Genomic DNA, 15,949 nt, shown 5'->3' on the forward strand with positions numbered 1-15,949 from the left:
GCTCCGTATAGGATGTCAACTTCAGAGTTGGGTGAATTGAAGAAGCAGTTGGAAGAGTTGTTTGAGAAGAAGTTAGAAGTTTGTTCGACCAAGTGTTTCTCTGTGGGGTGTGCCAGTGTTGCTAGTTAAGAAAAAGGACAGAAGTATGAGGTTGTGTGTTGACTACAGACAATTGAATACAATTACTATAAAAAACAAGTATCATCTTCCAAGAATTTATGATCTGATGGATCAATTGGTGGGTGCTTGTGTGTTTAGCAAGATAGATTTGAGGTCAGGTTATCATCAGATTCATGTGAAACCAGACAACATTCTGAAGACTGCATTCAGGATAAGGTATAGTCATTATGAGTATACGATAATGCCGTTTGGAGTGTCTAATGCGCTAAGTGTGTTCATGGAGTATATGAATATGATTTTCCATCCTTATCTGGATCAATTTGTGGTTGTATTCATCGATGACATCTTGATATATTCTAAGTCTGAGGAAGAATATGCAGAGCATTTAAAAGTTGTATTGCAGCTATTGAGAGATGATAAGCTTTATGCCAAGTTGTCCAAGTGTGAATTCTGGTTAAAAGAAGTCAGTTTCCTCGGTCATGTGATTTATAGTGGAGGAATTTCTGTTGATCCGTCAAAAGTTGATGTTGTGTTGTAGTGGGAGACTCCAAAGTCTGCTATTGAGATTCAAAGTTTCCTTGGCTTCGCTGGTTATTATCGCAGGTTTATAAAAGGCTTTTCAAAGTTAACACTGCCTTTGAATCAATTGACTCGAAAAGGTCAAGCTTATGTGTGAGATGTTTCATGTGAATAGAGTTTTGTAGAACTCAAGAAGAAATTAACGAGTTCTCCGATATTGATCCATCCTAATCTAAGTGAGTCTTTTGTAGTATATTGTGATGTGTCAAAGACAAGTCTTGGTGGTGTACTGATGCAGAATGGTCAGGTCGTTGCTTATGCTTCCAAACAACTGACGGTTCATGAAACAAAATAATCCTACGCATGACTAGGCATGGCAACATAACCCGTACCCACGAGTACCCACCCGAACCCGCCCCAAAGTTGATGGGGAAAACCCGTTTTGACTAGGTTTGGGTTTTCCCCGGTTATAAAATATGGGGATGAGTCGGATAATGGGGAGACTAGTACCCACCCCGAACCCGCCCCGTTTATTTCATTATGTACATTATCATTTATTTTTGATAATTTAGAATATTAAATAAGTGACCAATGTTTTAATATTTTGATTTGTATTAATTATTTAAAATATTCGAAATGTATGTATGTACTTTTACTAGATTGTTTTATTTTATTATTTTTAATGTAATTTGATTTTTTAAAAAATAAATATTTCTATTAAATTTTTTTTTTACTAAATGGATGGTGGCGGAGCGGGGATACCCGAACCAAACCCGAACATGTAACACCCCCCAAACTACTACTACTCAAATACAGTATACAATTACATAATCAGAGTAAATTAAAGCATGCATACACAAGGGCATCACATTTACTTCTGCCAGAAACAACACATGTCATGGCCATATACAAGTAACAAGAATTATACATCAAAACCAAATAACCAACATGCAAACTCACACAGCGGAATAACATCTCTCTTCATAAATGGTAAATAGTGATGATTCCCATAAATCATTTACCACAAAATATTATTTTGGACTCTAAGGCCACTCAACATCAAAACCAACATATCCAAATGACAAGATAAAAGAGAGCACACCAATATCTCTCAACATCAAAACAAATACAAATAATCCCATAAATCCAAGTGTTACATGACCAGAGCAATATAGACTACCTAGTCAAAACACAACAAGAACTAGCCTCCAAACCTAATCCTTGTGCGAAGCACCACTATCTCCGGTACCTGAGCGACGTCACGATAGAACATCATTCCAACGGAAGGGTGAGAATTCAAATCATTATAGAAAAACATAATAATATGAAATGTATAACATACATACATATATTATTAGAATTCGTCACGCCTCATACAAACATGCATCATATCATCTTATTAAAGAATCACATGTTTACCATCATACGACATGGCTTAACAATCCATAAGTCTTCATTTATAAATACTAAACGATGTACAAAAATCGTATTTCACAACATATCAATTTCATGTACATATTATCATCCATCATCATTTACAAATCATCATCAAATATGTATACAACTTTCACATGATTCCATAATGTATACAAGTCACCATTTCATCACATATATCACAAATATGCACACATATCACATCAACAATACATCAACAATTCATATCAAATGGATCACCTAAAATCCACGTATGTGCATATCTACCAAAATCATATCCACACAATCATATCACATAATCACACAAACAACAATTCACACCGACACATGCGACTCAATGTGTGACTCAATGCAATATGCATGTGGATCCCATCCGTTATCGTTTCCGGCTTGCCGAGCATCTCTCAAATAGACTAGATAACCACCTATAAAGCTCGATTCGGCCTTAAGCTTTCAAACCCCATTCGACGTTAGGTTTGGGACAAGTAAATAATCTACGCGAGATTATCCAACATTGCCTCTTTCATAGACTCATGCTAGTGTAAGTGTGCAACAACAACAAGACTCATGCAATTAAGACGATCGCAACCCCTTAATCGTACATAAGCATACCACATCCAACATTTGCACAACATACACATAACATGACTTCAACCCCAAACAATACATCAAATAACATTTATCATCTCATCACAACACATTAACATAAAGCAAACAAGGCAATCCATGTTATTCATCAAATTCACCAATTCACATCATCACATACATAATTTCAAGTATTATGTTTCTTCACAAAATCCATCTAAAAACCATCAAATACATGCCAAACAACAGAAAACATGCCATTTATATTCACCACACATACAACATACATCCACATTAGGATTATTTTGATAAAATACTAATCTACTATTATCAAAATGAATATCACGTTATAGATAATGTTCTTAGCTTCGTAACGGTCCAAACGACACCTCAAACGGAGTTACGGTTCAAAAGTTATTGAATTTACAAGTTTTTCAAAATGCTGTCAAAACCAGAAAATTTGCTGTTGCGAAAATGCTGTCAAAAAAAAAAACTGCTGTTACGGAAATGCTACTGTCCAGCACGAATTTTCATCATAAAACCACATTAATCCACCATTTTTCATGAAATAAATAGTTATAAAACCTATATATATATATATATATATATATATATATATATATATATATATATATATATATATATATATATATATATATATATATATATATATATATATATATATATATATATATATATATATATATATATATATATATAGCAACTATTAGGATCATAAAAACAAGACTCTAAGCTCCACTGATTTTCAACAAAATCCCAAATCAACCATTTTCAAGTAAAACTCAAACATGCAATTATACACCAAATCATGTTCTATACACATACTCATTCATGGAATTCAATATAGAAACATCATAGCATAACATAAACATCAATTTCATGGATTAAAACATAAACACGTGTTAGGGTTTCTCAAAAATCAAAATCCCCAAATCCTAAGTTCATGATATCTAACCCACATACATTACATACATTATGTTTACCCATAACCACTGGAAATCCCACCCTTACCTTAGTATAGATGAAATCTCTAGGTCCTTCTTCTTCTAGTTTCCTCTTCTCCTCTTTCTCTTCTCTTCTCTCCTCTTCTCTTCTCTCTTCTTCTCTTGTTTTTACAAAACTAACTCTAATCTCTAAAACCCTTACTATCTTTTTAACTCATAATGGGCTTAACCCACTTATCCATCCATTCTAATTAATTAGGCCCATTACTAGACAATTGCTATTTCTACTCATAAAATTCAATTATTCAAATAACACATATATTCAAATAATCCAAATAATCACCAGAAAACATATTTAATTAATTATGACACCAAATAATGATTAATTAAAATAAACACCTAATAAATAAATACGGAAGTTAAATCGGGGTGTTACAACTCTGCCCCACTTGAAATATTTTCGTCTTCGAAAATTACCTCAAGCAAACAACTCGGGATATGAATCCCTCATCTGACTCTCAAGCTCCCACGTCACATTTCCACCAGCCGGTCCTCCCCAAGCAACTTTCACCAAAGCGATCTCTTTACCACGGAGTTGTTTCACCTCTCTATCTTCTATCCGCATAGGTAATATCTCCACGTATAAATTATCTCTAACCTCAACATCATCTAATTGGAGAACATACGAAGGATCCGCAATGTATCTCCTCAATTGAGACACGTGAAACACATCATGGAGATTAGCAACTGACGGCGGCAACGTAATCCGATAAGCCACATCACCTACTTTCTTGGAAATCTAATACGAACCAATAAAACGTGGCGTCAACTTACGCGACTTCAGTGCTCTACCAACACAGGGTTACCGGAGTAACTCTTAAAAACACATGATCATCCACCTTAAACTCAAGCGCTTTCCTTTTCTTGTCATGGTAACTCTTCTGACGACTCTGAGAAACCTTCATCTTCTCTCTGATCATCTTAATCTTATCAGTAGTTTGTTGAACTATCTCAGGTCCAACCACAACACTCTCTTCAGATTCGTACCAACACAAAGGCGTCTTACACCTTCTACCATACAAAGCTTCAAATAGAGTGATACCAATACTCGAATGAAAACTATTGTTGTAGGTAAACTCAATCAAAGGCAAATAACTATCCCAAGCACCTCCCTATTCCAAAACACAGGCTCTCAAAAGATCCTCAAGCGACTGAATTGTCCTCTCAGTCTGACCATTTGTCTGCGAATGATAAGCAGAACTTAAACACAACTTTGTACCCAAAGCACGTTGCAAACCTTCCCAAAATCTCGAAGTAAACCTTGCATCCCTATCTGACACAATGCTAGACGGAATACCATCAAAACTGACAATTTTCTCAATATACAGCTTTGCAAGCCTCTCCATCGGATAATCCATTCTAATCGGAATAAAGTGGGTAGATTTTGTCAACCTGTCCACAATAACCCAAATAACTTTACAATTACTCGGAGTCCTAGGTAAACCAGAAATAAAATCCATAGAAATACTATCCCATTTCCATTCAGGAATAGATAACGGTTATAACAAACCAGATGACTTCTGATGCTCAATCTTCAATTTCTGATAAATCAAACACGAATACAAAAATTCCGCAATCTCCTTCTTCCTACCAGGACACCAAAACAATTTCCTCAAATCTTGATACATCTTAGTAGCACCAGGATGAATACTCAAACCACTACGATGTCCTTCATCAAGAATCCTCTTTCTCAAATCCGAAACATCGGGAACACAAACTCTATCATGACACCTCAGGATACCATTCTCATCAATCCGAAAATCACCACATTTACCTTGATTGATCAACATCAATCGATCTACCAAAACCAAATCAGATTTCTGACCTTCTCGAATCTCATCCAAAATTCCACTAGTAAGCTTCAACATACCAAGCTTCACTCCAAAAGAAGTCTCTTCACAAACCAAACTCATATCTCGAAATTGTTCAAGCAAATCCAATTCTCGCACCATCAACATCGACATATGCAAAGATTTCCTACTCAAAGCGTCGGCTACAACATTCGCTTTTCCAAGGATGGTAATGCAAACCAAAATCATAACCTTCAAGAATTCCAACCATCTCCTTTGCCTCATATTCAACTCTTCCTGATCGAACAAATACTTCAAACTCTTGTGATCACTAAACACATCGAATCTCGACCCAAACAAATAATGTCTCCAAATCTTCAAAACAAACACAACAACAGCTAATTCCAAATCATGAGTTGGATAATTCCTCTCATGCACTTTGAGTTGCCTTGAAGCATAAGCTACAACTTGTTGATTCTGCATTAACATACCTTCTAAACCTATCAAAGAAGCATCACAATACACAACAAATGGTTCTGATGGATTCGGTAAAATCAAAACAAGAGCAGTAGTCAATCTCTTCTTCAGCTCTTGAAAACTAGCTTCACACTGTGCAGTCCAAATGAAAGTTTGACCTTTCCTAGTCAACTGCGCTAACGACAAAGATAACCTAGAAAAGCCTTCAATAAACTTTCGATAATAACTTGCCAAACCAAGAAAACTACGAATCTCAAACACAGATTTCAGTGCTTCCCATTGAGATATAGCCTCAATCTTAGAAGGATCAACCGAAATACCACCACTAGAAATCACATGGCCAAGGAAACTCACTTCCTTCAACCAAAACTCGCACTTTGAAAGTTTAGCAAATAACTGTTTCTCTTTCAATACAGATAAAACAATCCTCAAATGCTCAGCATGATCCTCTTCACTCTTTGAATAGATCAAAATATCATCGATAAACACAACAACAAACTTTTCGAGATATTTATGAAAAATCCGATTCATGTACTCCATAAATACACCAGGTGCATTCGTTACACCGAAAGGCATCACCGAATACTCATAGTGTCCATACCTTGTTCTAAAAGAAGTCTTATGAATATCTTCAGCTTTCACACGGATCTGATGATACCCAAACCTCAAATCAATCTTGCTAAACACACAAGCACCAACCAACTGATCCATCAAATCATCAATCCTCGAAAGCGGATACTTATTCTTGATAGTAACCTTATTCAGTTGTATGTAATCCACACATAACCTCATAGTACCTTCTTTCTTCTTAACTAACAATACAGGTGCACCCCACGGTGACATACTCGGACGAATAAACCTCTTATCAAGCAAATCCTCTAGTTGACTCTTCGTCTCTTCAACTCTTTCAACTCATATGGTGACATCCGATATGAAGCCTGTAAAGACAAAGAGTCAGACAACATACGATCGCAAGTTTCGATGATGACAAAAGACCATCATGCACGTCTACAAACAAATGAAACACATTACCCACCATATCCTTTTCTACGTTTGTCTAAACCTATTATAATGATCAAAAACATATGTGGACAAAGTGTGATCATGACGAAATGCATGAAAATCACAAAACACAGTTTTATGCAGATTTGAAGGCCTTGAGTCGACCATAGGGGTCAGCTCAAAGCTCACGGGTCAGCGTAAAGCTCAGCAGAACTGAGATTGGTCAGCGCATGCTTCTTTGCGTCGACCATAAGGGTCGGCGCATAACTCACGGGTTAGCGCAAAAATTCCTTGAGTCGACCAGAAGTCAGCGCATGGCTTAATGAAGTTATCCTGGGTCAGCGCATGGAACCATGGGTCGACCATAGGGGTCGGCGCATCACTCACGGCTCAGCGCACGCCGACCTATGGTCGACCGCTCGTGCGTAAACTCAGTTTTCTGAGTTATTTCCACTGTTTGAAAGTCTGTTATTTTTGGTTTGTTTGTCAGTTACTATATATACAAGTCAAAACACTTTTGTTAACTAACATTTGCTAATTTGAGTTCAAGTGTTCAAGGAAACAAGAAAGAGTGAAAAAGGTGTCCAAGACTCATCATCTTCATCTTCAACATTTCACAACTCATCATCTGCAAACAATTACTTTTGATGTGGTTCGTGATCGATTAAAGGTGATAAGGTTCGAAGCTGTGATCGAAGAATCCAGTTCGGGTTGAAGCTTGTGGCAGGTTCTTTCTTGAATAAAACCGTTAGGATTTTGTCCTCCAATACGGGTTTGTGTTTGGGGTTTTTTGGACGAATCGTTCTTCAATATTCAGCCGAGCGAAGGTGATTGAGAAGAGGAAGTCTTCATCAGTCTAGTAGCGGATTCGGCGGCATTGAAGTGAAGGATTCGGGTTCGACTCGTTGTGTTTGAGATCAGTCGGGCCGAGGGTTTGAAGAACGGAAGATTCTTCAACAAAGGGGCTGGAATCGGAGGTCTAGCAACAACGATCGAAGGTCTTGATTCATCTTGAGTCAAGGAGCAAGGATTGGAAGCATCATTCAACACATTGGAAGTTCTGTTGTTTACATGCTTTGCAATCCTTGTATAAACGATTAAATTTCACAGGTGATATCTAATTAATCATCTCAATTCTATTTTTAGAATTGAGGGCAGACGTACCCCGAAGCGAGGACGGCGGGGGAACTGCCTCATCAAATCTCTGTCTTCTTTAATTTTCTGCATAAGTGCTTATCAGCTTAAAAATTAAGTAATTTTAGTTTAAGCAATTTTACCAAACGTTGATATAAGTTGAGTAAGAGAGTAAAACTGTTGTTTGAATACAAAGTACAATAGTATATTGTACTAGATAAATTTGAATTACTTACTCAACTCAAATATCTCTTGGAGTATATGCACACCAAGTGTTTGTGAATTTGCATAAGCCAAAGTTGCCTTAAGTTTGCACTCAGTTTAATTTGGTATTTTGGATCATTGGAACTAGGCTTGCTAGTTAGTGAAATATATCAATTGAGTGTGCAAATAGTGTAGTGATTTGTATTTCATTTTATCTCTAATCCATTAGCTTAACGCATATCCGGTTTTCCAATAACGGTTCGTTTTAGACTAAAATTTTCCTCGGCTGCTTCCGCATTTAAAACAAATTTTCAAAACCAATTTTCTTTCAAATTGGTAGCGCCGACTCAAGTTTTTAATTGGGATCTATTCAACCCCCCCTTCTAGATCCGTGCCATAGTCTAACAAGTGGTATCAGGAGCTCCGGTTCACTCCGTGCTTCAAAATACAACTTTGAGAGAAAATGGCTAACGAACCTAAAGGGGCTTACAATAGAGCTCCCGTTTTCAATGGTGAAAATTATAGTTATTGGAAAGACTGTATGCGGGTGCACATAAATTCCATAGATAGAAAAATATGGAATGTTATTCTCAATGGTCCAATTCAAATAACCATGACCAATGAGAACAACGAAGTGGTGCCTAAGCCCGAAGCACAATGGACCGATGATGATGAAAAGAAATACAATTATGATTGGAAAGCCAAAAATATCCTAATCTCCTCATTAGGTGTAGATGAATACTATCGTGTATCCCATTGTCCTACTGCTAAGGCCATGTGGGATTCACTACAAATTGCCCATGAGGGGACAAATGATGTTAAATTGGCTAGAATCAATACACTAACACAAGAGTTTGATCTCTTTTTCATGGAGCAAGGGGAAACCATTGCCGACATGCAAAAGAGATTCACTCATCTCATCAATCGATTACATTCACTTGGTAGGCCTGTTTCCAATGATATTGCTACTAATAAGATCTTAAGATGTCTCAACAGGGAATGGCAGCCGAAAGTAACCGCCATCAAAGAGGCAAATGATCTTACCACTTTGGACTTGACAACATTGTTCGGTAAACTACAAGAGCACGAACAAGTTCTCTTAAGCCTGGAACAACACGAAAAGAAAGACAAGAAAGACAAAGCAAAGGTGAGTGAAAAGAAATCAATAGCTCTAAAGACTTCCTCCTCAAAGTCTCAAGCAAAAGAGCAAAGTGATTATTCATCGAGTGACGAAGAAGAAGAGGACAAGAGTGAAGATATGGGGATGTTCGTCAAACGCTACAACCGTTACGTGAGAAAGAACGGCATCCAACATTCCGAGAAGAACTTGGTAAACTTCCGGAAGCAATCTAGGTTCTCTAAAAATGATGACTCAAAAGGAAAAACAACTAGAGGGTCGTGCTATAAGTGTGGAAAGCCGGGTCACTACAAACCGGACTGTCCGATGAACAAAAAGACAAAAGAAAAAGATTCATACAAATCACACAAGAAACCATCAAAGCCAAGGAGAGCATACATAGCTTGGGAAAGCGATAGCGACTCCTCCGATGATGAAAGTTCTAGTGATGAAGATGAAAATGCAAATCTATGTCTTTCTGCTCATCAAAAGAACAAAAAGAAACAGGTACGACATGCTAAATATGAAAAATCCTCTAGTATGTCTCATCATGAATTGCAAACTGCTTTTGATACTTTACACTATGAAGCGAAAGAGGCCTTTAAAAGGCTTGCCTCAAATAAGAATTTTTTTTCTCATTTGGAACATAAAATTCAAGAATCCGAACGGAAACTTGAGGCAATTAAAGCTTCTATAGTGGAAAGCACAAAAACAAGTTATGAGGACCTTAAAAGTAGAATGATGAACTTTGGGTGTGATACTTGTTACATTTGGCAAGGTGAAGTAAGAAACCTAAAAGCCAAACTTGACAAGGCTCTTGAGCCCAAGATTACTTTTGCTATCGACAAATCTAATTTTCGAAAAAGTATGGTTAATCCATATCAAAAATATAAATATGTTATAAAAGATGAAGATAGCAAAAGCAATCCAAATGTAACTTTCTCTTGTCTCTATTATTGCAAGAAAGGCCATTCCATTGCTAAATGTAGATTTAGGAGGTTTTTAGTTCCTAAAGGCATTTATCAATGGATGCCCAAATGCAACCATTTCGTTCCTCACCACTCAGGACCCAATAAGCAATTGGGTACCTTCTCTTGTTAATTATCTTGTCACAGGTACAATGCCTCGAGACTACCGAGAGAAGATGGGTTCTCGACAGTGGATGCTCAAGGCACATGTCAGGTGACATATCTCTCTTCATTGACTTTGTGGCTAAGAAGAAGGGATATGTAACTTATGGTGACAACAACCGTCGAGCAATACTCGGTAAAGGTAGTGTAGGTAATCCCTCCTCTACTACTATCTCTGATGTCTTGCTTGTCGAAGGTCTTAAACACAATCTACTTAGCATCAGTCAATTATGTGACAAAGGATACAATGTATCGTTTTCAAAAGATTGTTGCAAAATTGTACATAATGATGATAAGAAGAGTATGTTTAATGGTCTTCGTGTGAACAATGTCTATATGCTTGACTTAAATGAAGTATCGTTAACAAGTGATAAATGCCTTGTAACTATGAGTGAAGATTCATGGTTATGGCATAGGCGTTTAGCACATGTTAACTTTGACTTACTTAACAAAGTAGTCTCAAAAGATCTAGTCCTAGGTCTCCCCAAAATTAAGTTCACCAAGGATCACCTTTGTGATGCTTGTCAGAAAGGGAAGCAAACGAGGATCTCTTTTAAATCCAAAAATATCGTTTCAACAACGAGACCTCTCGAGCTTCTCCATATGGATTTATTTGGGCCATCTAGGATTAAAAGTCTAGGAGGAAACTATTACGGTTTCGTAATAGTGGATGACTTTTCTCGATTTTGTTGGACTATTTTCTTAGTAAGTAAGAGTGACACATTCGCCGCCTTTGAACGATTTGCTAAGCTTTCCCAAAATAAACTAAATACAAACATTGTTGCAATTAGAAGCGATCATGGAGGTGAGTTTGAAAATCACTTATTTGAAGAATATTGCGGTAACCATGGTATTGATCATAACTTCTCCGCTCCACGTACTCCTCAACAAAATGGGGTTGTGGAGCGTAAAAATCAAATTTTGGAAGAAAATTGGGAAGAACAATGATCAATGAAAGTGGCTTACCGAAATATTTTTGGGCTGACGCCATTAGTACGGTTTGTTACGTTCTGAATAGGGTGCTCATTCGCCCCATTCTAAACAAAACACCGTATGAACTTTTAAAAGATCGAAAGCCAAATGTTTCTCACTTACATGTCTTTGGTTGCAAATGTTTTGTATTGAACAATAGAAAGGAAAACTTAGGGAAATTCAATTCCAAGGCCGATGAAGGTATCTTCCTCGGATACTCTCAATCTAGCAAAGCATATAGAATATACAACAAGCGATTACTTACTGTAGAAGAGTCTGTACATGTCACTTTTGATGAATCCAATCCGAGAAATGTCGGAAAGGGTAGTGTTTTTCATGGTGCAGGTACATCTACCGAAGACATACTCAAAGGTGGCGAGCCGGGGATTGATCAACCCGACATAGTCAAAATTGAGGAGGACAAAGATGTACACCATGAGGAAACCGAGGTAGTTCATCCGCCTTCAAACGATGATCTTCCTCAAGCTTGGAAGTCTTCCAAAGACCATCCAATAGACAACATTCTCGGGGACATCTCAAAGGGTGTAACAACTCGATCTAAGCTAAGTAACTTCTGTTATCACTTCGCTTTCGTTTCGCAGATGGAACCTAAAAACCCTAAAGAAGCCCTACTCGATGAACACTGGTTTTTATCAATGCAGGAGGAACTTAATCAGTTCACCAGAAATGAGGTTTGGGACCTCGTCCCTCCTCCGCGAGATCATCGAGTAATCGGCACTCGATGGGTGTTTAGGAACAAGCTGGACGAAAACGGGGTAATAACCCGTAATAAGGCGTGTTTAGTCGCGCAAGGGTATAACCAAGAGGAAGGCATCGACTATGAGGAAACTTATGCACCGGTTGCCCGACTCGAGGCTATACGCCTTCTCCTTGCTTTCGCTTGTGCGAAAGACTTTAAGCTATTCCAAATGGATGTCAAGAGTGCGTTCCTTAACGGTCACATAAATGAAGAGGTTTATGTCGCACAACCTCCGGGTTTCGAATCCCATGAGTATCCTGATCATGTTTATAAACTAAAAAGAGCTTTGTATGGCCTCAAACAAGCTCCTAGAGCTTGGTATGAGAGACTAAGCAAATTCTTACTCGATCAAAAATACTCAAGAGGAAAGGTTGACACAACCCTCTTCATTAAACGTCAAGGAAAGCACTTGATATTAGTGCAAATTTATGTAGATGATATCATATTTGGATCTACTAACATGAATCTTGTGAGAGAGTTTTCTGACCTTATGCAGGGCGAATTCGAGATGAGTATGATGGGGGAGCTCACATACTTTCTCGGTCTGCAAATCAAACAGCTCAAAGAAGGAACTTTCGTGAGCCAGACAAAGTACTGTTTGGACCTTATCAAGAGATTTGACATGGCAAAAGCTAAGGCCATAGACACCCCCATGCCTACGTGTACCAACTTGAACAAAGATGAAGACGGTAAGGAAGTAGATGTAAAACGGTATAGAGGTATGATTGGTTCACTCCTTTATCTTACTGCTTCTCGTCCCGATATTATGTTTAGCGTATGCATGTGTGCAAGATATCAATCATGTCCCAAGGAATCCCATTTAAAAGCCGTCAAACGAATACTTCGATACCTATCCGGTACTCCGAAGTATGGATTGTGGTATTCCAAAGGTAATGATTGTTCTTTGGTAGGTTTTTCCGATTCCGACTTTGCCGGTTGCAAATCGGATAGGAAGAGCACCAGTGGCACTTGTCACTTATTTTCAAACTCTTTGGTCAGTTGGCATAGCAAGAAACAGGTTTCTGTTGCTTTGTCAACCGCCGAAGCGGAATACGTTGCCGCCGGTAGTTGTTGTGCCCAAATCCTATGGATTAAGCAACAACTATTGGATTTTAACCTCAAACTTGAACGTATTCCCATTTTTTGTGACAATACAAGTGCCATTAATCTAACCAAGAATCCTGTGCTACATTCTCGCACCAAACATATCGAAATTCGACACCACTTTCTTCGGGATCATGTAGAGAAAGGTGACATTGTGTTTGAACATGTCAATACTGAAAATCAACTAGCGGACATTTTCACAAAGCCGCTAGCCACTGTACCTTTCTTTCATATCCGCCGAGAACTTGGCATTCTCGATATTTCGGAACGGGCACTATAGTCTGCTGTTTTACCTTATTCCATATAAGACTTTAATCCTGTACTTCTAACAAATCTATGTTGTTGTAAGCACAATTCTACCGTTCACTAAGTCACTCCGGCATTAAGGTGATATTGTTCCTCTCTTTCTCTCTCTGCAAAATCTCATGACTACAATAGTTATATCTCATAATGATGTTGTTTATATATATATATATGATCTCTCTCTTTGGATGTTTATTGCTGTATGTTGTGTTAATTATGCATCAAACCTGTCATCGCATGTGGCAAATAGTGAAAAACTGAAATTTGAACTGTATGAGTCGACCGCAGCAGGGCTATGGTCGACGCACGCTTAATTAATTTCTGCATTTTCTCAAAAACCAAACAGTATGCGTCGACGCATACAAGGCTATGGTCGACGCATCGCTCGAAAATTTCGTTTTTCTGCAGAAAAATTTAAATCGTTTTTCATGCATTCCCATTCAAAAATCATCATTAAGTGTGCATTTACATTCCATCACCTTTCAAACTACCCACTACTTTGTAACTTGCATCTACCTAGTGGCTATTGTTCCTTGATCTTCCATCTTCCCAAAACCCTAACCTTTCCACTATAAATTGGGAGAAACCTCTACCTAGCAGAATCACTCTCAAAACCCTTCTTAAACCTTCTCTCTATACCCAAACACTCTGTTTCAAACTTGCTCAAATGGCTTCCTCATCACGCAGACCTTCCGGCAAGAGATCCCGAGAATCATCTGCCGCATCTCTACCCATATCTGCTGTATCACTCGTTCCACCCGCTCGCGTCGAAGTCTTCAACAGAGACATCAGCAAAAGAGGCATTGTGCAACAACATGCGTTCTACAAACTTACCGCTGAACGCATGCACCTTCCTGAAGTCCTGGCTCTGCTGCAGCATCAGGGCTTTATCAACTTCTTGGAATGTAATACCAAATACAGTGAAGACCTTGTTCGAGTGTTCTATGCCGGCCTTCATGATAACTTTCGCGGGCACAAGTTTCACTCTAAAATTGGTCAGACAAAGGTACCGCTTAAATCAAATATCTGGAATCAATATTTTGATATGTCTGTTGATAATGCTGGAAACCCTCTACCGGAGGTAACTGACTCTCACCACATAGATGGCTATGAGTTTAAGAGTGCCTTGAATGACATGCTGAGACGACCCTATCCTGATCAGTTTGTGAACAGTGACGCGTTCCCACGAACTGTCACTGTCGGCAAGCTGAAAGCCGGAGAAAGGATTCTTCAGTGGGTTGTCTCACGAATCCTGCGTCCAAAGAAGGGCGGTCTCTCCAGAGTCGAACCGGCCGAGGTTCATCTGATTTACATTCTGAAAAATAAGATGAAAATCAACTGGCCGTACTACATTGCCAGTAGAATGTTTGGGCTACGTGATTCCGGACGAGGAACGACTCTTGCCTACGGATCCTTCATTCAAGAGGTCCTGACTGTAGCCAACGTTAATCATCCGTCTTTCCCGTACACTTCCATCTCATCTGATAAAGAGTTCAGCACAAAAACCATGTCTATGATGGGATATCTTTGGTGCAATGAGCGGAGAATGTATAAGTTTATTCGAAGAGCAAATATTCCTGCAGATGATGACAGTGATGAAAGCGAAGACCAAGAAGATGAAGAAGAAAATGAAGAAGAAGAAGCCAGGCACGATGTGGATCACAATGGTGGAGATGATAACCCTCCACCCGTTGACACTCACGACTACTCGGACTCCGCTTGGGCTCAGCAATCGCATTCAACTGAAGAAGATGTTCCACGCTGGGGTGGCTGGGGTGAATGGCAGCATACAGGCTGGTCTACTCAACGTCAATTCTACCAGCCGTATCACCAAGATGAAGAAGAATCTCCTCCGTCCCCTCCACAGCAAGCAGAATCTTCAGAACTGTTGAATATGATGCATAATATGCAGATAGCTCAACAATCCTTATGCAAGCTCAAGATGAGCGCTATGCTCATATCAACGAGCAACTTCAAGCCCAAAATGAGCGTCTCGACTCCTTCTCTACAAGCATGAATGACCGGTTTGCAACCTTTTCGGCTTCATTTGAATTTCAGGAAAAGTCAATCGACGAGAGTCTCAAGCATCTGAACGGTGTCACCGAATACCTTTCATCTCTGGTTGACCCTTACAAAAACCCGGGAATTTGTTATCATCCAGGACACCGCCACTAGGACATAGACAATTCACATGCATTATGTAGTCTGATTGTTATTTTGAATGTATTTCTATGTTTTACTTGTTTTCTTTATAAATGACTATTGCTCAGAAA

The 15,949-nt window shown here is 38.5% G+C and overlaps 1 protein-coding gene across 1 annotated transcript; it reads right to left on the bottom strand.

The window, feature by feature from the left end:
- Window positions 1–4,101: 4,101 nt before the first annotated feature.
- LOC127080721 (uncharacterized) lies at window positions 4,102–4,603 on the bottom strand. Its single transcript, XM_051021021.1, has 2 exons — window positions 4,490–4,603; window positions 4,102–4,422 (listed from the first exon to the last, which is right to left on the bottom strand). The coding sequence occupies exons 1-2, from the start codon at window positions 4,601–4,603 to the stop codon at window positions 4,102–4,104; spliced, it is 435 nt and encodes a 144-aa protein (XP_050876978.1).
- Between the last annotated feature and the right edge of the window lie 11,346 nt (window positions 4,604–15,949).

Source organism: Lathyrus oleraceus, chromosome 5, assembly GCF_024323335.1.
Source record: "Lathyrus oleraceus cultivar Zhongwan6 chromosome 5, CAAS_Psat_ZW6_1.0, whole genome shotgun sequence".
Taxonomy (NCBI): domain Eukaryota; kingdom Viridiplantae; phylum Streptophyta; class Magnoliopsida; order Fabales; family Fabaceae; genus Lathyrus; species Lathyrus oleraceus.